This window comes from Octopus sinensis, linkage group LG5, assembly GCF_006345805.1.
Source record: "Octopus sinensis linkage group LG5, ASM634580v1, whole genome shotgun sequence".
Taxonomy (NCBI): domain Eukaryota; kingdom Metazoa; phylum Mollusca; class Cephalopoda; order Octopoda; family Octopodidae; genus Octopus; species Octopus sinensis.
This window is the reverse complement of record NC_043001.1, coordinates 26,254,683-26,282,324: the sequence shown is the minus strand read 5'-3', so window position 1 is coordinate 26,282,324 and position 27,642 is coordinate 26,254,683. Positions and strand designations below refer to the sequence as shown.

At 34.9% G+C, this 27,642-nt stretch overlaps 1 protein-coding gene across 2 annotated transcripts in view; it reads left to right on the top strand.

The window, feature by feature from the left end:
- Window positions 1–27,642, top strand: part of LOC115211608 — a 481,864-nt gene that overhangs the window by 155,804 nt on the left and 298,418 nt on the right. For both annotated transcript variants that reach the window (XM_036503259.1, XM_029780201.2), the window contains exons 3-5: window positions 18,556–18,633; window positions 20,528–20,647; window positions 26,524–26,651. In XM_036503259.1, the coding sequence (XP_036359152.1) occupies window positions 18,556–18,633; window positions 20,528–20,647; window positions 26,524–26,651 (326 nt within the window). The remainder of the gene's footprint in view (window positions 1–18,555; window positions 18,634–20,527; window positions 20,648–26,523; window positions 26,652–27,642) is intronic.

The window sequence follows — 27,642 nt, the reverse complement described above, 5'->3', positions numbered from 1 at the left end:
TGGTGCATGGTTGATGAATAGGTGCAGGCAAGAAGTTTGCTTCCCAACTACATGGTTTTGGGTTCAGTCCCACTCTGTGGCACCGTGAGAAAGTGTTTTCTACTATCATATGTGTATATAAGCCCATCATGTGTGTGTGTGTGTACACATGGCAGAAACGTTAGCACGCTGGGCGAAATGTGTAGCCGTATTTCGTCTGCCGTTACGTTCCAAGTTCAAATTCCGCCGAGGTCGACTTTGCTTTTCATCCTTTTGGGGTCAATAAATTAAGTACCAGTTGCGCACTGGGGTCGGTATAATCGACTTAATCCGTTTGTCTGTCCTTGTTTGTCCCCTCTGTGTTTAACCCCTGGTGGGTAGTAAAGAAATATATATATATCTGTATGCATGTGAGTGTGTATATCTATATCTCCTTGGTATCACATGATTGTTGTAAATGAATATCACCATCATTCATACAAGCTGTGTCATCTATTTCCAATACTCTGTGAAAACATGTCTGGTCAAGGGGAAATATTATCCTACTTGGAAATGGGTGAGAGTTAGCAAGAGGGAGGGCATCCACTGTAGAAAATCCATTTGAACAAATTCTGACCAACCCATGTGAGCATGGAAAAGTGGATGTTAAAATGATGGTAATGATGATGTGGCTTTACAACTTTATACTTTATATAGGCACAAGTATTGTTGTGTGATTATGAAGTATGCTTCGTAACCATGTAGTCTAGGGTTTATTCCCACTGTGTGGTACTATGGGTAAATATCTTCTATTATGGCTTTATACTTGCTACTATGGTTTTAAGATGACTAGTGCCTTATAAGTGGAATTGGTAGATGAACTGTAAGAAGCTCAGTGTGTGTGTGTGTTGACTTGTCTTGACATTGTTGGTGCACTATGTAAAAACAAAGTCACCATTGTAAACAAAGTCACAAACAGTTCCACTTGTTTACAATCTACTGTTCCTTGTTAAGAAGATTAAAGGAAATATTACCTTGCTTAGAAACAGGAAGAGCATTCAGCCATAGAAAATCTGCCTCAATAAGTTGAAAATGATGATGAAACAACTATGATGAGGATGATGATATTATTAAAGTTTTCATGATAATCCTGATAAGTTTAAGATCTCCTTTGTCTTCTGATTATCTAAAAAAAAAAAAACAAATAACAAATCATCAACTCTGGCTGATCACCTGACAACTAATCCAACTGCAATTAATGTAACATTTACACTGTGTTCAGAATAAAGTTTTAACTTCTTCAATTTAATGATGAAGAAGGTGAATAAATTTTGGTTACAAAGTCATGCAAAAAGGTAAACATTTTTTGCTAAATATATTTTGTAGATAGAGAGAGCTAACTCATGATCCTGATCCTGTGAATTGTGTTTTTTATAGTTTAGCTAGGAGAAAGAGTCATCATGCCTTCATGGTTGGGTTGCAGATGTTAAGTAGGGAATCTAGATATGAAACATGAAAATAGAAAGATTATCAGAAAGAAAAAAATAGTATAAAAATGTTTAGAAAATTATTTGTCACAAATAGGAGTTAAAAAGTGGGGGTAAAAAACTGCAGAAATTCTTTGCTGTGTAAAAAGAAAAATGTATTAATTTGTAGTGGAAAGGTTTTATGTTCCAATAACAGCTTTTGTGTTTGAGTGGTGGGGAATGTTACTGGACAAAAGAGACAAACTTTCTCCTCCCATTGCCACGAAATAAATAGGGATAGGAGAGACATGAAGATGGGTTATAACTAAAGGGAAATTAATGGGAGGAAAGGATGAATGAAAAAAGATAGCTGAGAGAGAATGTAGAGAGAATAGTGTAAAAATAACATGGAATAAGAAACATTAGGTAATAGGTTTTCTAAGCTAACAAAGTGAAAACATGAAATGTATGGAATTTGGAACATTGAGGAATCCATTCACTTCAATGGTGTAGCTTTGACATTGTTACCATCATTGTCTTCCTTATCCTTGCAGATAGCATGTCCACAACAGCATCATACATTTTATACTCCTTACATTCACATGAACGTGTGTATTTATTCACTAATGTGGGCATGTAATGTTAGTGTATTTAGTATAACATAACGTGATGTATGATTTCTAAAAAGGAGTATGTTGTTCACAGCTGAAGTTTAGAAAAACAAGGGGGGGGGGAAATCCCTTCGTTATTGTTGGCTTAGAACGAATAGAAAACAAAAATGTGGTTCATGGCAATTCCATTCAGACTGACAGAATGGAGAGACAACCAAATTATTCCTATGTCAGTGAAAAGCACTTACTAAATGCACCTGCAGCAAGTCTACGACTAATGCTCATGATGATGATGACAACGATGACAGTAATGAGATTCATGAAAGCTTGGAGAAGAAGTTGGGTTGTTTATGCCTTCCTAAGCACATTAGTAATTTAAAGGAAGTGAATTAGAAATTGAAATCAAATTGTAGAATAATCTCAGAAGCAATTAACCACTATTCTAACTACACACATACACCTGCAAACACACACACACATACAAATACCATTTGTTAATAATGCGTTTGTAGGGGAAAAGGAAGCCAATTAAATTGATCTTAATATGTCACTGGTACTATTTCTACTAACTCAGCATTAATCCTGCCTAGATTTGAACTTAAAACATAGATGGAAATAATTAAACATCTTATAGCTTTTCTGTTACTCAGTGCTTATCATTATCATTGTCATTGGTTTATGTTTAATTTCCATGTGAACATCATGGTCAAGTCAGTTCTCATTCAGAGTTATTGCTCTCATAGGCGTGGTTAGAGCTCCATGTCTTTTCTGTACATTTCATTTTGTCATGGTTACTATGCCTGAGCACCAACCACTTTATGGAGTGCCCTGGGTGCATATTGTCATGGAATGAACTTGTGATGTATTGCCTGTAAATGTTAACATTATTCTTTCCTTGTACGAAAAAAAACTATCAGAAATGAAAATACACATATTTGTTATTCTATTTTGTATGTACTGTGCATACATTGCATAAGCAAAGAAGATTCTTTTGTGATTTTATGTTTTTTTTCCTTAAATAGTTGATGTATCATTTAATGGATAAATGTTCTCCTTTACGTAAGCTTTGTATCTAGTTGCAGAATTATTTACTGAATAAAGTCTTTCATAATCAGATCTTTTATCATTCTAATGATAGTTTATTCAATGAATCAAATGAATCAAATGAACCAGAGTTCTATGTTCTAAAAGACTCAAAGCGATTCTTCTCAATTTCTGTCAGCTTTTTGGAATTCAAACATTCATGTGCTTTGAAAATTTTCCTATCAATATTCCTGTTTGCTATAGACTACACACCCTTGTAAACTTTGTACATTGCAAAGTATTCCAATTTATTACAGACAGACAATCATGAGAGTGGGATAAATTACCTGGAAAATATCTTCATTAAACCAATGAATAAGGTTGTAGTACACCAGCTCACAACTTGCAGACAACAGCCAACCGAATTTGTGGATCAATTTCTTCAAGCCATAAAACCCATGGCTAAGAATTACAACTTCAGAATAGGCATTGTATGGATTTCATATGAAATATACCACAATGGGTACTTTTTATTTCTCTAATAATGTTGAGTAGTCTAAAAACTGAAAGTAAGATGCTAGACTTGGAAAGAGCTGCATCACAAGCCAGTGCTTTAAACTTTAGCTCTAAAGATGTTTATTATCAAGATCTGCTCATAAATAATACTATTACTGTTACAATGGAGGATAACAAGCAGCTGTTTCAGAGAAGAAGTGTTCATTGTCTTTCTTTTTGCTCTTTTTTTTTTTGTGTATGTGATTACAAATTTTTTTTTTCCAACCATATGGTTTTGGGTTCAGTCCCACCGCAAGGCATCTTGGGCTTGTGTGTTCTACTATAGCCCAAGGCCAGCCAAAACCTTGTGAGTGGATTTCATTGACAGAAACTGTGAGAAGCCCATCATATGTGTGTGTGTGTGTTCTTGTCTTGACATTATGGAATAGTTGTAAATGAGCATCATTGTTATACAAGCAGTGTCCTTTGTTTCCAATCTTCCATGGAAACATGTCCAGCAAGGGGTAAATATCACCTTGCTTGGAAACAGGTGATTGTTAGTGGCAGGAAAGACAACTGTCCATAGAAAATCTGCCTCACTGAAATCTGCTTGATCCATGCAGTGGATATTAAGTGAATGATGATGATGATGGTATATAGACATTAGCACGCTGGGCGAAATGCGTAGCTGTTGTTCGTCTGCCGTTACGTTCTGAGTTCAAATTCCGCCGAGGTCGACTTTGCCTTTCATCCTTTCGGGGTTGATAAATTAAGTACCAGTTATGCACTGGGGTCAATACAATCGACTTAATCCGTTTGTCTGTCTTTGTTTGTCTTCTCTGTGTTTAGCCCCTTGTGGGTAGTAAAGAAATAGGTATATAGATATGACCACAGAAAATGTCCTTCAAGAGATACCCTGTGTTGCAAGTGTGAAAAAAAAAAAAAAGGTTATTTTACTTGAGCATGCAAATCACATAATTACCCCGATGGGGCACCATTTTAAACCAAGTTATAAACCAGTCTCCAGTGCATTAACTTCAGCTTGTAAAGATTTTTTTCAGCTTTATTGGAATATCCATCATCTTATGCACTCATTAACATTATAATTAACAATCAATCGATGCAAGTTTTAGTTATTATGGTTTACTTATTAAACCATTGAGAGGAAATGTTGTGGTAGTGCCAATACTGTTTTGTTTCTGAATTATAGGAATATAGTTGATATGCTGAAAAGTTGTATAAACAGCAGTTACTCTTAATTATGTTTAGTTTCTACTCAGATTTTATATTTGGACAACATTTCATGTTTCAACATCCTTCAGTGGCATGTAAGTTTGAAGGTCCTGAAACCCTCCTTGTATTGATAAATTTTGCTTGCTGCAAGATTCTGTTTTGTACATCATCGTTGTTGTCATTACCATTTAATATCCATTTTTCCATGCTTGCATGGGTCAGATTTAATGTTGAGAAAGATTTTCTATGACCAGATGCCCTTCTTTTTCACCCTTCTTCCAACTAAGGAAGAATGTTTCCAAATAAGGTAATATTTTTCATGGCTAGACATATTGTTCACAGAAGGTAGAAAATAAAGGACATCACTTGCATTGTTTGCTTACAGTTATCACATGTTACCAAAAGAAGAGTACCCCCTCTGCACACATGTGATGCTTTTTTCTGTTTCCATTGACCAAATTCACTCACAAAGCTTTGATTCATCTGGGGCTAAAGCAAAAAGACAGTTGCTCAAGGTGCCACATAGTAGGACTGAACTCAAGACTGCATAGTTGAGAAGCAAGATTCTTAACCACACAACCACGCTTCACTAATTTAAACCTAAACAACAAATCTACTATTGCACCTACTTGATGATATCCTGCGGTCAATTAAAAATTCATAACAAGAAATAAATAACCAAAATAATCAAAAGAAGGCATTATAGAACTGAATAAGACCCTATGTTGAACTCAAGTTGTAGTAACAAAAGTAAAAACCAGAAGTGATGCCTTGTCATTGATTTCTCAAGTACTGTCAACATTCATGCACTTCTTGATGCTTTACTAGTACATATCATTGACAAGTTAATACATATTATATCACAACATACATATTTCAACAAGGTTGACATGTGACATGTCTTTTAATAAGTTAACACTAGAAATTGAAAACTGTCCTTGTACTGCTTTTCTAGCCTTAGGACAATCGTATCAGTAAACAAGACTTCCATTTAGCTAACAAAAGTTGTCATGCTTTCAACAAGTGATAAATTAAATTATTTAGTAGTATAATAGAAATCTATTCAGCGATATTTAGATAACGTCATTTGTTAGCAGTAATCCATGGAAGATCATAACAGAAATCTACTTTATGAAGTGTATCACTCAGCTTTCAATATAATTTTTTTTTTTTAGTAAAAATGTGTTTTTTAATAAACCGTGTTAATTCTTTGTGTATTGCATTGTAAATTTCAAAATAACAATAATTCTGACCATTTGCTTCCTTCAAAATGTCTTACTTCTAAAAAAGAACTTGCAAAAGAAAAAAATCCCTCTCTAGGCACACATGATTTAGATGCAGGTATGACTGTGAGATAAGATGTTTGCTTCCCAATCTCATGCTTTGGGGCTCAGTCTCACTGCATAGCACCTTGAGCAAGTCTCTTCTACTATAGCCCCTTGCTGACCAAAGTTTTGTGAGTGGATTTGGTAGTCAGAAACTGGAAAAAGGCCATCATGTGTGTGTATGTGTGTGTGATGATATTGACCAGATAATCAGATGCTGTTATACACTGCTGGTTACAATACACTTGTTGTTTGTTCCTTCACGAGCCATGCCTGGCTCATAAGGGCTGGTTTCCCGGTTTCTTGGCGTATAGGTTCCCCACCTGGACGGGACGCCGGTCCATCGCAAGTGAGCTGCAAGATGCAGCAGGAAAGAGTGAGAGAAAGTTGTGGTGAAGTAGTCAGCAGAAGTTCGCCATTACCTTCTGCCGGAGCCGCATGGAGTTTAGGTGTTTCATTCATAAACACACGCATCGTCCGGTCTGAGATTCGAACCCACGATCCCTGCTCTAACCACTAGGCCATGTGCCTTCACATTACAATACAATACACTTCATCACATTGTTGTACTTTTGAATGATGGCACCCTGCTGGTTAGGTGGTCATGCCAATCTTCCCCAATATTCCACCAGTCTGTTGCAGCATAACCCATTTATAGCTGAGTTGATTGGAGCAATGTGAATAAAGTGTTTAGCTTGAGAACACAATACACTGCTGGTTTGGGAATTAAAACCACAATCTTGCAATTGTGAGTGTAACACTCTAACCACTAGGCCATTCTGTGTATCAGTGCATGTTGGTGTATTTGTGTCTGTCTCCCCACTGCTTGATGATTGGTGTTGGTTTGTTTATGTCCTTTAACATAACAGTTCTGCAAAAAAGAATGATAGAATAAGTACCAGGCTTCTGTGCCAGTGGCACATAAAAGGCACCATTCAAGTGTGATCATTACCAACATTGCCTTACTGGCACTCGAGCCCCGTGCTAGTAGGGTGTTCAGAGCACCATCCAAGCGTGATCGTTTCCAAAGCGGCTATCTGGCCTCCGTGCCAGTGGCATGTAAAAGACACCATTCGAGCATGATCATTACCAGCATCGCCTTACTGGCACCTGTGCCAGTGGCATGTGTAAAAGATTCAAGCGAGGTCGTTGCCAGTACCGCCTGACTGGCCCTGTGTCGGTGGCACGTAAAAGCACCCACTACACTCACGGAGTGGTTGGCGTTAGGAAGGGCATCCAGCTGTAGAAACTATGCCAGATCAAGATTGATCCTGGTGCAGCCATCTGATTCGCCAGCCCTCAGTCAAATTGCCCAGCCCATGTGAGCATGGAAAGCGGACGTTAAATGATGACGACGACGATGATGATGATGATCATCATCATTTTAAAAAATAAAGTACTGTGGTTGATGGTTTATTTGTTTGACTAAAGCCCTTCAAGGTGGTGTCCCACAGCATGGTTGGAGTCCAATGACTGAAACAAGTAAAAAATAAAAGATTGGCTTGAAAGAAATATATTATTCTCTCTCTCTCCTAAATAAGCTCTTATGCCTTCAAAGGTATTAAAATTGACTTACAAAATGTTTGTCTCCATGCTATTTACAATCCTGTCCCATTTATCCCTTTAGCATTCACATCATTCTGTCAAAAGTAATGCTTATTTATTCACATTGTTTTGAATTAATCTTGCATTATCTTGTGGCTTTGAGATTTTGATGAGGTAACTGTTAATGTTTAGAAGGATATTGTAGGGTTGGTGTAAGAGGCCAGATCTAGCCAGTTTGAACATAAAACAGGAGAATATTTGGGCTGGATATGGCCAGTTTAAATACTAAAGGGTTAAAGTTGAGACCAACACATCAGACATGATGGCCAAGTGCTCTCCTTTACTAAAGTTTTTAGCAAGGAAATCTCTTATGGTTACTTCTTATGACAGCATCTACTTAGTTTTGTCATTTAGCTTGTATTCTCCCAATACATTCATCCTGCTTTTTATTTAATAAAACTAACATAGTATTTGAGCATGATTTGCATCTAATTAACTCCTATAAACATTGCTATTCCTATAACACCCACTTTATACAGCAACTCACATACTTTTCAGTCATTTAATTTGCTAATTGGTCTGGACTTTGTCAATTCTTTTATGATGATGTAGGTCAGCAGATCAGTTTAACCTGTGATCCCACCAAAGATACTGCAGGTACCACTCCTAGCAATGTCATTCTACATCTAATACACTTCCAAGAGCTGTAAGCCAACTTCCACTGAATACTTTATTAAAAGATGGAAAGCTGCTATGTAAACAAAAAACAAAGCGTTTGAAGTTTGGTCCACTGATATCTGCCTACTGTCATTTGATTCTAACTGTAATTATTGTAAACAGTTCATTAGTTAAGCAAAAGATGGTTTTCTGTGAGCCACAGCTTACGCTCTGTTTTACATCAGATTTGAGAATCATTGGCAATTTTTACATTGCAAAAAAGGAGAAAAAAATAGTTAAATTAATTACTGTCATAAATTTCTATTAATCGTTAGAGATGTGTCAAAAGTTATTGGTGTTGGATAGTTGTGATCAGCTCTGCCTGAGTGGATCAATGGCTTAGAGGTTGCTTATCAAACAAAGGATTTAATTAGGATTTCTAATCAAAAGATGGTAGGGTAATACACACAGATGTGTGCATGAATGCCTGTGTGTGTGTATGTGTGTGCATGCATGCATGTGCAAGCATGCAGACTCACACACACACACACACACACACAAAATGAGATAGTAAAGCATTTGTGAAAGAAGATCTGTTTTGCTATATTGAGCTAATCAATCAGCACTTTTAGTTGTTTCTATGAAAAAAAAGTCATACAATTCATCCAGCTTCAGAAACATTCTCATCTATAAGTTGAAATTGGTTATGATAGTAATGTAAAAAAGTAAAAAGGAAAGGAAAGAAAATTAAGGACAAATAGATTTCAGCTATCATCAACATTTTAACCAGTTAAATAAAAGTTCAAACGATTATTAAATGAGTGGAATCTAGAATTTCCCAGGTTTATTTTTGCAATTTATATGTTTCTCAAAATCTCATTCACTAGGCACTTTATTTTATTCATTTGTGTTTACCATTAATCACTATCTGTTTATTTTTTATAAATCTGTGTTTGCAAAAAGTAAAATGAAAATTATTATTTGATTTTTATGCTTTTCAAAGTAATTTAACTTTAAAAAATGACTGTATTATTTACTCCTTTATTTTGTCACAATCTTATAGACTTGAAAGAAATAAAAATTCCAGTTTTGTTAGTGGAATGTCCAAATGGTTATAATATATATATTTCTTTACTACCCACAAGGGGCTAAACATAGAGGGGACAAACAAGGACAGACAAAGGGATTAAGTCGATTACATCGACCCAGTGCGAAACTGGTACTTTATTTATCGACCCCGAGAGGATGAAAGGCAAAACCGACCTTGGCGGAATTTGAACTCAGAACGTAATGACAAACGAAATACCGCTAAGCATTTCGCCCGGCACGCTAACATTTCTGCCAGCTCACCGCCTCCCAAATGATTATAATATATATTTATTTATAAATGCATTTTTATGCATTTGTCCATGCTTTCATAGTCACCTTTCGTATACATTACTAATTTTATTAATCAAACACTACAATTTTTATCTTGTTCTGTTTATCATAATAAGATGAAATAAACTCATCCTATTTTCTCACAAATTATCTATGTTCCTCCTTCCCCTTTTCCCTATTTTCTTTTTTATTCATTCATTTCCTTCCCCTCCCTACACACGGTTGTTGCATTTATCAGTTCTGTTTTTCAATACCATATGTGGGGGCTTTTTTTCACCTTCATTCACTTAGTCTATAAGCAGGATATTCTGCTCTGTGAGTTCAGGATTCTATGAATTAACATAATCAGCTCATTTGATAATGAGGCCAACCTATCAACAGAGAAAATGTATTGTTTTATGAATGCCTTTTAACTTTGAAGCTATGTTATTAAACTCCTCAAATAGGATAGAGGAACTTGCGCTAAAATACAGATGTTTCAAATAGCTTTCTTTAGACTGTTTTTTTTTTCTTAAATAATAGAGACAGATTTTGAACAGCAAGATTATTGATAAATTGCATTCAATGCAAGGAGTGGCTTGAAATAGTTATAAAAGCTGAAGCATTGTTTCAGTAAAGTATTTTATATCACTAGTTCATGTTTTGTGTAAGTACAGTTTGTGTTAGAAAGAATACAGTACTCACATGAGACAGTTTTTAAAACAGACTTATAGAAAGAGGAAGATAATGTGTATTGTAAGAATAAATAATAATAGTTGAATACTAAATTCACACAGCGATGGAATCTTTATAACAAAAATAAAGCTTTTGAATATATGTTTTATTGTGGAGAATTGTTTTTCAAGCAGGATTATTTGTTGTTGCTTTTGAATTCTTCAATTTCTTTTTTTTACTTACAAATTACAAGATAATTATTTTATTAAAGAAACGTATGTAAACCCAAAGCAATTGGAAATACTAAGACTGTAAAATGAACTTGATACATCAGCAAGAAGAAATAAGTTTTTGGTTTTGATTTGCCATTTAAAGCATTTACCAAAACACTTTTTGCTACACTTATTTTCAAGTTGCTTGTTAAAATTATCCAGTAGTATTCTCAAAATATATAAATTTATTTCAAGAAAAATTCATTTTTTCAAACAAACAAAATAATTGTTTTGCGTTAAGTTAATGCATTTTGTTTTGTTTGAATTTTCATAAATAAATCGGTCAGTTTTGAGAGGGAGAAAAGAATGTGATACACTGTCAATAATTTTTAGGATGTAAATGGAAAAATAGATGAGCTGATAATGAGAAAACAGTGTAAGAACAAAAGAAAAAACAACAAAAAAAACCCCCAGAAAGTATGGTTAGAAGATATTGTTGTCGTTTTACATTAAAGTTGATGATTAAAAAGTAAAAACCAAAAAATCAAGAGAGTCAACCTAACACCATTAAGGCATTAGTTATTGTAATGGTTTTGAACCCATTAAAAAAAGAAGAAAAAGCCCCTCTTTATCAAACTGTTCCATGTGTTTATTTCATTTTGAAATCAATCATACAGCAATAACCTCAGTGATTTATTTTTTGAAATTGTTATCTGTAGGCTGTTCTAATTACACTCTTCTCCTTTTTTATTGATGTTGTTTACAAACTAGCTTCCTACTTTGAAAGTCTCTCTCTTTAGAAATACCAAAGTAATATATGAATATTTATAGAATTGGCTTGTACTTGTAATAGAAACTGCCATATATTCCAGCAGAAAATTAGAATTTGATGTTTTAATGCTTCATAGGTCTGATGCTTAGCTCTTTTTCTTCTTTATTTTCATCTAGTATAGAGTGAATGAAAGACAAGTCTTGCATTGCATAGGATGTTAGTCTATTGCCTCCAATTTCCGTAGGAAGTCTAAACCATATTCCCTAGCTATGGAGCAGAAAATAAGTTTAACTCATTTTGTCCAAAAGTATAACACAGCTTTAAACTCATGGTTCTGAATGAACGCCAGTAGATTCCGTTACTTATTTTATTTGGGATTATTCTATTAATTTACTGAAAAATTATATTTTAATTTGTCCACTTTTCCTTGAAATTAACGCTCAAATTAGAATCATTCAAGTTTAGAATAATTTTCATGACAGCAAGATTTAATTTTAACCAGTGAGCATTATGGATTAGGTTAGAAATTTGGGTTCAGTTTATGTACATTGTTTTGATATTAAATTATATTTAATCTACATCATTTATGGTAAATATTGGATTTTTTAAAACTTCTTTTTTTTATTTCTATCCAAATAGTCTGGCACCAAATTTTCCTCAGATTTGTTATTCTTTCTCTAGCCATGCATTTTAATTTGAGATTTTTAGTCAATTGTTTCTGTATGTGATAATGTGTTATTATGTTTGTCATTATCATTGTTATGATCATCATCATAAAATTTTCAGTATTGAATCATTTAAGCACACTAAATAATTTCTTCAATAATCGGTAGTTAAAAACCTCCTTGTTCTTTCATTAAATAAATTCAATATCTGTTCACAAATATTTGCCAAGTTTCATCTCATGCGTAAGATCTACTCTCCATTATAATTTGTGTATATAACCATTGACACTTTAAAACATTTAGGTTTTATTTTTTATGTCAATTAAAATTCTTTTTAAAGATCAGGCTGAGATTAATAAACCAAATGTCAATCTGAAACATGTTTAATTTTTGTTTTTCATATTGAAAACAAAAATAAATGACAGGCGTAGGAGTGGCTATGTGGTAAGTAGCTTGCTTCCCAACCACATAGTTCCAGGTTCAGTCCCACTGCGTGGCACCTTGGGCAAGTGTTTTCTACTATAGCCTTGGGCTGACCAAAGCCTTGTGAGTGGATTTGGTAGACGAAAGGAAACTGAATGAAGCCCATCGTATATATGTGTATATATATATATATATGTATGTGTGTGTATATGTTTGTGTGTCTGTGTTTGTCCCCCCCCCCTTCCAACATTACTTGGCAACCGATGCTGGTGTGTTTACATCATCATAGCTTAGCAGTTCTGCAAAAGAGAGCGATAGAATAAGTGCTAGGCTTAGAAAGAATGCGTCCTGGGGTCGATATGCTTAACTAAAGACAGTACTCCTGCATGGCCACAGTCAAATGACTGAAACAGGTAAAAGACTAAAAGAGCGACAGTATTCTAGTATTGTTTTTTCTTTAAATTTTTGAAGTAAAAATAATATTGATATTTTTCTTTGGCTTCAAGTTAAGAGTGTATGGGGGAAAGGTATGGTCCACTGAATCACTTCCAGTATTTTACAAGTACCATATTTTCATTATCTTAGGCTCTGAAGGGGACCACAATGGAATTTGAACATGAAAGCATGAGGGAAGAAATTAAATCTAGTGATGTATTTATTCAATGTGGTTCTGAGTTCAAACCCTGTCATACTTGACTTTGTCCCTGACTATGTAATTTTGATTTCTAACATTGGTAAAAAATCATGATGACAGGTAAGTTTCACCACAATCCATGCAACATAAAGAAAATTCACTGTGAGGAAAGTTTACCAAGAAAATATATCCATAGTATCTCACCATTCTCTCTTTTTTTTTTTCTTTTACTCTCTTTTACTCATTTGACTGTGGCCATACTGGATCACTGCCTTTAGTCAAGCAAATCAACCCCAGGACTCATTCTTTGTAAGCCTAGTACTTATTCTACTGGTCAGCATTGGTTGTCAAGCGATGTTGGGGGGAAAAACACAGACACACAAACATACACACCCATACACATATATATACATATATATGATGGGCTTCTTTCAGTTTCCGTCTACCAAATCCACTCACAAGGCTTTGGCCGGCCCGAGGCTTTAGTAGAAGGTGCCACACAGTGGGACTGAACCCGGAACCATGTGGCTGGTAAGCAAGCTTCTTACCACACAGCCACTCCTACACCTACCATTAATAGTTAAAAACTGTTATATTAAAATCAAAAACAGCGAGTTGATGGTGGTGAACTGATGACAGTGAATTGATGACAGTGAACTTACCAGACATGCAAAATCACACCTTTTGATAGAGAGTGTACTTGATTACATTGACATCACTAATTGACTGGTACTAAAAGGGATGAAAGGTAAAGTTGATGTTGGCTGGATTTGAACTCTGACTGTAAATGATTATAACTAAATATAGCAAAGCATTTTGTGTGACTCTAAATCACAGGTTCTCAAAGTGGATGCTACCACCCCCCTGGTGGATGTTGAGACAATCCAGGTGGGCACTGGTGCCTAAGTGTGTATGTGTGTGTGGGGGAGTAGTAGAGAAAAAGGAGGCGTTGGGAGGAAGGCAGTGAATTGGGGGACGCTATGAATTTATTATAATATTATTATAGTATTGTAAACAAATTATATAATATTATATTAAATATCGAATGATTCATAGTATATATAAATTAGTAAAATATAAAATATTTATTTATACATAAAAATAGGGGTGGGGGTGCTGAGGGTATTATGTGGCCATGAGGGGAACGGTGACCTAAAAAGTTTGAGAATCTCTGCTCTAAATAAACGACTGATCTCTTGATAAAGTAATATTAATAAACACAACGACTTCCAATAAAATGCTGGATCACTAACAAACAAAATATTGTTTTCAAACTTAAGCTTAACTATTCTGTTTTACCTGTCAATGAGTACACTATTAACCTAGAAAAAGAACTGTTTCTCCTAATTTATATTTAAGGATAGTTAGGGCAACCAGCTGTAAAAATACTTTCTTCAGCAGGTTCAGATAAATATTTGTATTTGAAGAATCAGTGAATCCATGATAATATAGAGATATTTCAAAAACAATAAAAGCCACAATAAAAATAATGACCACCCCTCCTAACATGTAATTGGATGAAATATTTTGCTTAATACCTATGAAAAAGTTAACGAATATAAAGAAGAGAAAATTTTCTTTATCTATGGTCAATATTTGACTGTATTTTGTGCCACTATAGTAACTATGGTGTTTTTCTATTATAAACAACCAATTTATCATTTATTAAAAGATTAAAATAACTAAATATTTTTCTGGTATTTTCAAATTTTTTTTTTTTTTTTTTTGTTAGAATGTATATCTTTTCTCTGCCTCAGTCATGAAAGGAAACTGTACTTTGGTTTGTATGTTTTGTGGGATTGCAGGAAGTCCACTTCTCAAAAGCAGGTCAACATGCATACTGGAAATTGGTTCCCTGATAGTCATCTACCGTTTATGACAGCCAACCACTTCTTATATTGCTGGTCCAAGGAAATGATGTCAGTCAAGTTTTGTGAGGAGGAATTAGGCATAAACAAGAACGCAACTGTTCAACAGGAATAGTTACATACAATAAATTTGCACTAAATACTTGAGCCAAGAAATAAGATCAGAGACAAAGGATTAATCACTGAAATCAAGAGCTTGTTCACTAAACATAAGAACAATACTATTCATGTTTCCTCAGCAGTGGATTTTTGGAGGACTCTGTTAGGAGATGACCAAGTACTTTTTGGTCATAGTTGGTGATTGTAGTGAAGGAACACCAATGAAACCATAGGAAAAAGCTCTATCATTTGCTCAGATAATTGACCTGTCTATAAGACAATAGAAGCTGAAGAGGTTGGATTTGAGCACTTCAAAGTGAATCCTCACTTATATCTTCATTTGATCAGCACAGTGGTGTTCACACTGAGATCATTGAGTGAATGTGGAGATCAGCTAAATGGCACAGCAAACACCACTGATGAACTGCATGTCAACACCTGAAATTATATTTGGCTGAATTTATTTGGGGAAAGTATGTTGTGAGCAGCATACTCAAGTCACTTCTGGAAACACTGAAAATGTTCTGCTTCCATAATCTCAATTATAATTGATTTTTTGGTGTTTTGAGAATTAAAGATTCAGTTAAAAATTTTTTGGTTAATAATCTATAACCTAATCCTTTAGTAAGTAAAAATTGGCTGTTGATAATAGAAAAATTTTTTTTGTTCCTTTTCGAGCCATGCCTGGCTCATAAGGGCCGGTTTCCCAGTTTCCTTGGCATGTAGGTTCCCCACCTGGCTGGGACGCCGGTCCATCGCAGGTGAGCTGCTAGATGCAGGATGAAAGAGTGAGAGAAAGTTGTGGCAAAAGAGTCAGCAGAGGTTTGCCATTACCTTCTGCCAGAGCCGCATGGAACTTAGGTGTTTCGCTCATAAACACACAGAGCGTCCGGTCTGAGATTTGATCCTGCGATCCCTCGACTGTGAGTCCGCTGCTCTAACCACTAGGCCATGTGCCTCCGATAATAGAAAAGTACCATAGCTATTAACTATTGTGGTTACTAATATCTGGAAGAAATTGTGTTGAATTGCATCTGTGTGTTTCTGTGAACATATTTCTGTTGTAATTTGTGTAACAACTTATAACCCACCTAGCATTTGACTTATTGAGTGGAGCGGGGTCACATATTTAATATCTAAATAACTTGATAAAACAGGAAAAGTTTCAAGACTTTTTCAGTCTTCATAGTGAATTGAATTCGATGACACATGCTATTGCTGTTTTATTGTAGTTGAAAATCATTAAGGTGTTCTCTGTTTTTCATCTGATGCAGCAGAATTTAAAATATATTTGACAATTAAAATGAAGTCTCTTTCAACAATGAGGAAATAACTTGGCCTCAGTGACTGTGGTTATTTTGTTACTAGAGTACACTATCATTCTTTGTGTATTGAGCTTTTGTGTTATATTTTGCTATTAATATATTTTCCATGACTAATACTCTAGTTTTTGTCTGCATATGTGTGAAAAGAAAAGGAAGAGCGCGAGAGAGAAAGAGAGAGAGAGAGAGTGAGTCAATAAAATGACACAAACAATGACCACCAATATCATTTCATTGAAAAAGACTGGGTCAATTTTGCAATATTGAAGGGCTTTTGAAACTTATTGTTTCAAGTAAAGCATGAAGGACTAATAAGGAAATCTTCGTTTACGGCAAAATTAAAATTGAGACATTATGTTTTCAAGAAAACACAGATTCATACTAGCTGTCTGGGCTTGTATGCATGCAGGACCAGGTAAAGTATGTGGAAGGGGGGGAACTATAACATATGTTATAAAGAGATCCTAAATCTAAAAATACACTGACATAGTTTTCTTTTACTTGTATGATAAACTACAATTTAAAAGTTACATTTTCTAGATTTAGTATGTGCAACTCTGTTGGTAATACTGGAAATATCTTATAAAATTGTTTAACATTACAGTATGTCAAAAAATTACCATAAATCTTCGAGTATAGGTGCAGGGGTGGCTGTGTGGTAAGTAGCTTGCTTCCCAACCACATGGTTCGGGTTCAGTCCCACTGCGTGGCACCTTAGGCAAGTGTCTTCTACTATAGCCTCGGGCCGACCAAAGCCTTGTGTGTGGATTTGGTAGACGGAAATTGAAGGAAGCCCATCTATTATATGTATGTGTGTCTGTGTTTGTCCCCCCAACATCGCTTGATGACCGATGGTGGTGTGTTTATATCCCCGTAACTTAGTGGTTCGGCAAAAGAGACCGATAGAATAAGTACTAGGCTTACAAAGAATAAATCCTGGGATCGATTTGCTCGACTAAAGGCAGTGCTCTAGCATGGCCACAGTCAAATAACTGAAACAAGTAAAACAGTAAGCATATAGCCCACCCTTGAGTATAATACGCAGGGGATTTTTAGGGGTTGTACCTCTGAAAAACCTAAACCCTGTGTATAATATGCACCTCTTCTCTAACATGAGTCAAGGAGGTCTATATAACGTCCTTGGTTTGTAAAAATGTATACGGTAGCATACTGTATTATTATTGTATATATAACATAATGCAAACGTGTAGCATTTTTGTGCATTTTGTTTGCAGAAAAAGAAATAACAGTAATAACGTTTAATAAATGTTGCTTACTGCAAATTATGGATGATTTAAGGTATTTTTGTGCCTGACATCACAAAATGCAGCTGAATAAACATTGCCGGACAGCAAATAGAGACTTAAACATTGCTTAGAAAATAATTTTCATTTTTAACCTTGTGTATAATATGCACTAGGGATTTTGACTTTTAAATTTTGGGAAAAAAAATGCGGATTATACTCGAGAATTTATGGTAAGAAATTTGAGCTGTAGCTTGTTACCTGTAGTAAATGACTTATTAGATTAATGTAGTGAAATTAGAGATAGAAATAAAGGTGATAACTCTTATTGTTATTTAGTAAAGCTATGATACTCCATTGGTCCTTGTCACCTATTTGTAGAAATATGAGGTGACTGAGGATGGAAGGATTGAATCAACAGTGGGTGGTTGATCCATATCATCCACAGGATTAACAATTACAGCAGAGTTGGGATGAATTTGGAGAATGAGTCAAATTTCTGTTATTTACTTGCTAATGCTAATTCTGGTTAATGAGTTCCTCTAAGTCTCTAAAATATTGATAATATTGCTGAATATCAGTTTCTCTTGACAAGTCAATGTACAATATGAAATAATCAAAACGATTCTCATACAACTGAGAATTTGGGTTTCTTGAGCAATGGTTCATCATCTTCGCCATCATTGCTATCTCTGCTGTCGTCATTGAGAACTTCTTTCCACTAATTTTTCTCCTGTTATCTTCTATGTCTTCTTCGTAGAAACATGAGCAACAATAATATCTACATCGCAGCACACAATATCAAAAAAAGCTATAGAGAGTATAAAATGCTTCCTCAGATTGCTGGTATTGTTCTTATAAGTACTGTTTACTACTGTATAAAAATGTTATAAATTCCTGTTATCCAATAACAGACAGTTATTTTAATCATATTGTTTTAAAATGTTTTATTTATATATTTCATTTCAGAAAGAACAACTTCTTTTCCAATATGACCCTGCAGACGTGCCTTCTGAAATGGCAGGTGTCATGTCCTCCATTAAGAATGTACGTAAAATAACTTTTATATTTTGTATAAATACAATGTGCAGAGTAAATTATGACTTCATAATTTATAATTTGACTGTTTTGAATTATTTCTGAGCTTTAAAGCAATTTAAAAGAAATATTTTTATCAATGCTTCTTCTTTTCTTTGTTCAATAACACTGCTTTAATAGATCATAGTTTAATAGGACACAGCAATAATTGATTCAATAAAGTTTTTCACTGATTTTTCTTTTAGAATCTAAACTATTTAAATCTAAACTAGTTTGTATAAATCAGCATTTTTTAAAATTATTCCCTTTGCTCCCTGCAGAAAATAGGCCATTGTCAACTTTTCTTGACTCTGGGCTGTCTTTTTCCCTCCCATGTCTTGTTGGCATCTGTAAATTTGCTCCTTTTCTAGGTAGAGCTGCTGGCCCTACACAAACCCGGTTTTACTTTAGTGAAGAGGTAGTCCATATTTGTTTGGCCTCTATTCTTTGACCTACTTGGAGCTTATGCTCTGCTAGCATAGATCTCAGGGTCATTGAGGCACACAAGCTACTACATCACAAGAACTGAACCTTGTGGTGGATTAAATCAGTTTAGTGGAGATAAAAAAAGAAGTCTGATGGTTTTGATAGACCAGAAACATTAAATTCACTTTCTCCTCTTGGCATGCAAACTTATCCAATCTCACAAACTATCTCTGGTATTGATTAAGAACAGAATTAATAATTTCTTACTAAAATCTAAGCTAATCACAAGAAAAGAAGAGAAAAACTATTATTGCACACACCATGTAATGTGCTAAAAAATGGCATTTTAATATTAAATTGTTGTGCACCTGAGCACTGTATACAACAAGTTCATTATATATTATTATAATTTAAAATGGGAATATTAAACCTAATTAGGTTCAATTTGGAAAAGCTCTTAATTTAGATTTTTATATTGAAAATTTTCAAATTATTTTTATTATTTCAAATGGAATGTAAAAGTAAAAAGTAGCCATCTGATCTATCTTGGAAGCAGTAGCATAGCCACATTCTAAAGTTATGGGGAGCAAATATATATATATATATATATTAAAAAAAGGGTGCTGTGACACATATCAAACAATATCAAACTAATTTCTCTTATATCAAATGATATATTTCATTAGTTATGGTATACATAATTGTATTACAACTACTGATATAGGTGTGACATGAATAAGATGAAACTCCATGGGATTGTCCAGTGTTAAGAGGTTACGACATCAGGGTTTATTTTGGTTCTTCAGATGTCAGCGGTCACCAACACATCACAGAAGATTGAGCAGACAGTTCAAAAACATGGGAAGCTGGTCAAATAAAGCAATGACACCAGAAAGTTCTTCAATGTGATTAACAAAAAAAAAAAAAAAAAGAACAAACATAGAAAAAAGATTTGACTGTTATTGTACAAAAAATTGTTGAAAAGGTGCCAATTTTGAAACATGTGCTCAGGGGTAGATTTTCTGTTTGCTAGAAATAACAAGCTATGTCACTGTGCCTCATCACTTTCTACCATCTTAAAAATAAAAGAAAAAGGAAGAATACAATTTTAGATACATTATATCTATAAAAGCAAAATGATGGGATGATTGCAGCTGAAATGCATCTGGGATGATTGCAGCTGAAATGCATCTGCTTGATAAGAGTTAACCCAGGGTTAAAAAACAACATGAGATTAATGCAAAATAGGCAACTAGTTATATACTAAGCTAAATTGATTAGAAAGGTATTGTCTTCAAGCAATACTCAACACAGCATGTTCTAGCTAGAAGTAATAATATTTGAAAAAAAAAATATTTATAAATATCTCTTTGTTACAAAGAAAAACAGCCCTCTATATTTTCTTTTACTTTCATTGTTTTGTCTTTCTACAATTTAGCTTGCAGAGAAGATGTTATTTCATTGGCGAGAATTCCCAATTGTTCTTCCTGCCTCTATCACAGACAATGATGCAGAACAAACAAATGCTGCCAATGGAGACGCTAACAAGGAACAGCCTGTAAGATAAATGTCTTGTTTTACATTCGTATATCAGCAGAACTAGCTATAATTGTTGCAATTTTTGTTATCATTATGACTGTAGAAGAATGATGTAGCAGATAACACCTGGGGCTCTCTTCTCTTGCATAAGAAACATAGAAAGAATGGCTTAAATAGATATGATTACTACATAATTTGAAAGTTTGAAGGTTAGTTATTCCTGGAGCATGTGAGAAAGGTGAAAGTTAGAAGTCCTTAGAATAAAGGACTGAATATATAGGTTTTGAAAACAACAAACACTGAAGATAGTGTTACTGAAGAGGTAGACCAGTAGCTAAGTTACGATGGAGAGCTGAATAAATCAATTCTTCCTTTTATCTCTGACTTGTTTCAGTCATTGGAGTGTGGCCATACTGGGGCACTGCCTTGAAGGGTTCAGTTGAACAAATCAACTTATGTTTTCTTTTTAAAATGTGATACTTATTCTATCAGTCTCTTTTTGTCAAGCCACTACTTTATGGGGCTGTAAACAAACCAACATTGGTTGTCAAATAGTGGCTGTGTGGTAAGTAGCTTACTTACCAACCACATGGTTCCGGGTTCAGTCCCACTGCGTGGCACCTTGGGCAAGTGTCTTCTACTATAGCCTCAGGCCGACCAAAGCCTTGTGAGTAGGTTTGGTAGACGGAAAGTGAAATAAGCCCATCATATGAATGCTTGACAACTGATGCTGGTGTGTTTATGTACCCGTAACTTAGTCGTTCGGCAAAAGAGACTGATAGGATAAGTTCTAGGTTTACAAAGAATAAGTCCTGGGGTCAATTTGCTCAACTAAAGGTGGTGCTTCAGCATGGCCACAGTCAAATGACTGTTCCCTTTCATTTGTTCACTCATTCATTCATGCAAACATACATACTTAAATGCATATATACATGTATACATACATATGTACATGTATATACACACATACACAAAGAAGGAGAGAGAGAGGGTGGGGAGATTATTTGCTTATCCAATCTCATAAGAACAATCTTCGACAAAATACATATTTCAACAATTTTCTTAATACATGAAACCTCTAAAGTAGAAAAGAGATTAAAAGTTACTCAAATATACTTATATTTGTCTTAGATTTCTTGGGCCAGTGTAATAATTTCTTGTGTTTTACAGTCATTAATATTATTGTGATAATGTCACTAAAGCAAAATTCTTGTCTTTGTTTTCTACTGAAGAACCTGCTGAATTATGAATAATGCTTATCAATTAATTAACCTAGTAGTTCTCTGATGTTTGTTTTCAGAACTCTGTTTAATTTGTTTAAGCTAGTATTGTTATATAGCTGTACAAACTGTTTTCATAAGTATAATAATAAATGGTTACATTAGCATGCTGATCAATCTGAAGTTATTTCAGTTGGTCCATTCCAATATACCATATTGAATTCGGTGTTTATTGGATAGCTGACTCAGATTCCTGACTTCTGTGATGATAGTGATATTTTCAAGCTCTCATTTTTTATGCCTATTTGTGTTATTATTGAATGACTTGCAAATGGTTTCATTGTATTTGTTGCATTAACTGAATATGGCATGATTGCTTCAAAGCCTTTTCTGTTTGCCAAAGAGCAAACTGTGTTCATATATTTACTCATAGCTCTAGGTTAAGTTATGAAGTTATGTTGCTATAAACATTTCTGTAAAGAAAAGCTTTTATTGTCATAGTTGTCATCGTTTTAACTTCTACTTTTCCATGCTTGCATTGGTCAGACAAAATTTATAGAGGCATGTTTTTCTCTGGTTGGATGTGCACTGTGTTAACCCTTACTAGTTTACAAGAACGGTAATATTCCCTGCTGTCTTTCAGACATGAAGGACTTGATGATCAGACATGTTTTCACAGAAGATTACTGACAAATGATAATGTTTTGTGTAACTGATGACTTTGTTTACCAGCAGTGTACAAATGTCAAAACAAGAACGCGCGCACACACACACACACACACACACACACACACACACACACACACGTACACTTGCAAGTGCACACACATGCACGCCATTTTTGTTTGGAAAATGGCGTTGTGTATGCAGTGAAAACATATCATTAGATGGACCAAGGGAAATATTACATTGTTTGGAAACAGGTTGGAGTTGGTAACAGTAAATTCATTCAGCCCTAAAAAATATGCATTAAACTGTTTCACCTCATGCAAGAAAGTGAACTGTAAAATAATATTGATGATATAAGCTTCCCTTTACAGAATACTTATAGTAACATAACTTCATGGCTTGATCTAGAGAGATGAGTAAATTCTTACAGTATCTTACAGTTTCCATCAATGAAATTCACTCATAAGGCATTAGCAGGCCTGGGCTGTAGCAGAAATGAATTACTCAAGATGCCATTGCAGAAGGACTAAACCTAAAATCATGTGGTTCTAAAGCAAATTTTTTTATCCACACAACTATGCCTGCACTTTATAATTCTGTATATTTTTATACAGAGAAGATAAAGAAAGTGTGGTTAGGGTGCTAAAATATTGGTTAACTCTTTAGCATTCAGATTATTCTGTTAAATGTTATGCTTATTGATTCACATTGTTTTTAATTAATCAAGCATTATCTCATGGCTTTAAGATTTTGGTGATCATCATCATCATCATCATCGTTTAACGTCCGTTTTCCATGCTAGCATGGGTTGGACGGTTCAACTGGGGTCTGGGAAGCCAGGAGGCTGTGCCAGGCCCAGTCTGTTCTGGCAGTGTTTCTACAGCTGGATGCCCTTCCTAACGCCAACCACTCCGAGAGTGTAGTGGGTGCTTTTTATGTGCCACCTGCACAGGTGCCAGACGAGGCTGGCAAACGACCACAATCGGATGGTGCTTTTTACGTGCCACCGGCACAGGGGCCAGACGAGGCTGGCAACGGCCACAGTCGGGTGGTGCTTTTTCGTGCCACCGGCACGGAGGCCAGTTGGGGCGGTGCTGGCAATGGCCACGTTCGGACGGTTCTCTTACATGCCACTGGCACTGGTATCTCAGCTACAATTTCCATTATGCCTTGAATGACATTGTGTCGGGTAGGTGTGAGAGGCTGGATGTGGCCAGTTTGAACACAAAACAGGAAGAATATTCGGGCCAGATATAGCTGGTTTAAATACTGAAGGGTTAAACAACTCACCACTATAAGTTATAAAATTGACAAGTGTTTTATTTGTTTGAGGTATTGAATTCAACTCCTCTGAACACAATTTAGATAAGACTGGCTCCAGAAAACTGACATGCCCTACATACATTGTATGAAGGCAAAGTCCAAGTGAGTCTTTAGATATCAGGTTAATCATTGAGAAAAATATCTAAGAGAAATACATGAGAATTTTATTTATCTAGCCAGTCCACTTATGCATACCTTTCCTTCTTGGGACACAAAACTCTGCTTGCGAAGACCTGTTGAGGCAAGTGAAATGGAAGTCAATCAAAAATCAACGGAAACTGTAATTGTGATACCAGTGCCGATGGCACATAAAAGAACCATCTGAACGTGGCCGTTGCCAGCGCTGCCTCGCCTGGTACCTGTGCCGGTGGCACGTAAAAAGCACCCACTACACTCATGGAGTGGTTGGCGTTAGGAAAGGCATCCAGCTGTAGAAACACTGCCAGATCAGACTGGGCCTGGCGCAGCCTCCTGGCTTCCCAGACCCCGGTCGAACCATCCAACCCATGCTAGCATAGAAAGCGGATGTTAAACAATGATGATAATGATGATGATGATAAGAGAAACTCTGCTAATTTATGTAGTCATGAACAAAAGGCATAGTTTAAATTTTTATAGTTTGGTATGAAACTGCTGAAAATTCCGGTAACATTTAAATGTTGATCAAAAATAAAAATGACAATCATTTTTAGAAAAGAGTCAACAAAGTGGGACTTTAGGCTAATTTATCTTTCATTTGTATTTAATTATTAGATCCTTTTACACATTGAATTGTTTCCTGCATTTTATATCCATCTTTAGAAAAATATTTTTTTTGTAAGAAATTTTCATATGAAATGTTCAGATGACTGCTAAGAGTTAGTCTTATAAAGATGATAATTTTCTAGACTATTGATCTCAACTTTAAAGTATATGTTTACAATATATTTACAATTGGTCCATGCACGGTCATATGGTTAAGAAGTTTGCTTTGCAACTATATGGCATTGGGTTCAGGCCCACTACATAGCATCTTGGGCAAATGTTTTCTATAAGCCTCCAGGCTCACCATTGTCTGTGAGAGAATTTGATAGTTGGAATTGTGTGGAAACCCATTGTGTGTGTGTGTGTGTGTGTGCCTTTGCATTTGCCTCTCACCATTTTATAGACATCGTGTTTTCTTTTTGTGTCATTGTAACTTAGCAGTTTAAAAATAAGAAACTGATAGAGAAACAGTATCAAACTTAAAAGAAGTACTGAGATCATTTGATTGACTAAGCCATTCAAGTCCAGTGTCTGAAAAAAGCAAAAAAATAAAATGACTGTTTCTGTGCTGTTTTACTTGGTTCATTCTCTGATAGACACTAAGTGTCTTATTCCTGGATATGCCTCAGACTGGATTTGAAATGCATCTCATTATTTTTTAACTCGAGTTTTACCAAGAAAGCCACTGGTATTTTTGTACAATATGTTAGTATAAATATACACTCTAAATATTAGGTTAGTAATCTGGAAAATTATGATCTTCATATTTTTCCATTTATTTTTATCATTGCATTTTAGTTTATGGTAAAATATTTAGTTGTTCCACTTGTTTTTTTTTTCTTGCTTACCACCTGTCCTTAGCATTTGCACTGAGCTGATCACAATTCTTTTTTTGATTTTCTCTATCTATCTCCAGCTCTCTCCCTTATCACATTGTGTGTGTGTGTGTGTGTGTGTGTGTGTGTGATGTTTCGCTGACCATTTGATTTCAACATCTAATTCTGTTGCGTTACCTATGAAACATTTTTCTTTGTAATGGTTCCTAGTTCAGATCCAAGCTGAGACATCATACACTTGTTTGACAGAATTTCTTCCTCTGAAGATTTCTCCTGCTATCCACTTGCCCCATAGGAAGTTTCTGCTCACCATTCCAGGAATAAGACACTTGGTAACCAGTGTTCTCTCTAAGCTGTGCGCCTAAGCTTTCACGCACAACTTTCATGGCTAAGAAAAAGAAAGAATGTGCACACACAAGGTTTTCAAAATGAAATCAGATTTCTTTTAATTGAAGAAATTTGAGCAATGGTTACTCCCATAGATGCATATATATTTTGCAAACAAGCACAAAATTGCACACGGTGCAAATTTCAATGCACACCCACAGCAAACAGTTGAGGAAACATTGCTAGTGACTTCAGGAGGATGGTGTGACATGAAAAAAGATTTAAAGAAATATATTCGTTGAATTCTCATTTTACATCGTATTTTTTTTTTAATGATATTAAAATTATGAAAATAATATTTTTTGCATTTACTAATTATTTTAATTTGTCTTGCATGTCTTTCTTTATAATACTGAACAAATTTATTTCATCCATGGCTATAATATTTTGCTCTCCCCATGATTTTTATTCTTTGTTTTCATTTCCTTATGGTCTTTAATCTAAAATATGTTAGTGCAGCTGATGCAACTTGTGAAAAGAAGAGTTTTTATGCATTTGAATGCAAGGGTGTGCATTATGTGTAGAGTTTTAAACTCTGCATAGAGTTGAAAGGGACCTTCAGCAAAAGAAATTGTACTTGTTTCTGATGGCATTGCCCCAGCACTGTCTTACAATTTGTCATGAAACAGCCTTAATAAATGTATGCCTTTTAGTTGTGTTCCTCTTTAACTTTTGTGTTTTTGGTGAATTTTATTTGTTGTTTTCTGTCTTTTAAGGAAAAAGTCACATTTCGAGATGTTTTCATTGCACCTACCTTTGATGAATTGGAAGAGGTAGCACGACTTCCTAACGGGGTGCAGAAAAAACTAAATGAAAAACAGCTTTACTGTATTTGGGATAATGGGTAAGTAAAACAGACTGACCTTACAGATTAACTCAGCATTCAATATATACTGAAATGCAATTTTTAGTTACTTTTTAAATTTCATATACATATTTATAATTTTATCAAAGGTAAAAAACTTTTCATAAGCTGTTACTCAGAGTTTCACATAACCATTTGTTTGACAGTCATGAATAGTATTCTGAATAATCTTGACTGTCTGGTGAATGGTTATGTGAAACTCTGAGTGGCTGTTTGTGAATTTTTTTCAGCTTTAATAAAATAGCATTTTACCCTACAGTTAGTATTCAAGTACTATTTTCTCCACCTTTGTTTTGTACTTGTATGTGTGTGTATTAGAACAGATAATGTAGTAATTCCTTTTTAGCTATTATTCTCTATAATTCTTTAGCTATTATTCTCTATAATGGAGTCTTTTCTGTTGGTTTTTCAGTAATATATGACATCTGTCATGCACTAAGATATTTAAGAAGTTGCTCTGTACATTGTTTCTATTGACATTCCTTAAGTTTTCTGTCATACTGTTTAGTTTCATAGTTAGTAGCCATCATCTCTACTATATTATCATATTAAAATGAAGGTGGCAAGCTGGTAGAATTGTTAGCATGCTGGATGAAATGTTTAGTGGTATTTCAGCTGTTGCTATGTTCTGGGTTCAAATTCCGCCGAGGTTGACTTTGCCTTTCATCCTTTTGGGGGGTCGATAAATTAAGTATCAGTGAAATGCCGGGGTTGATATAATCGACTAGTCCCCTCCTCCAAAATTTCAGGTCCTGTGCCTTTAGTAGAAAGGATTATCATATTAAAATGCCCAAGCATGGTTGTGTGGTCAAGAAACGTTTGTTTTGGAGCTATATAATTCAGGTTTGATCCCAATTCTCTTCTAACATAGCCTTAGGATGTTAGTTGACAGAAACAGTATGGAACCTGTTATATGTGTGTGTGTGTGTGTGTGTATTTCAGTAATGTATATTGATGAAAGATGTAAACA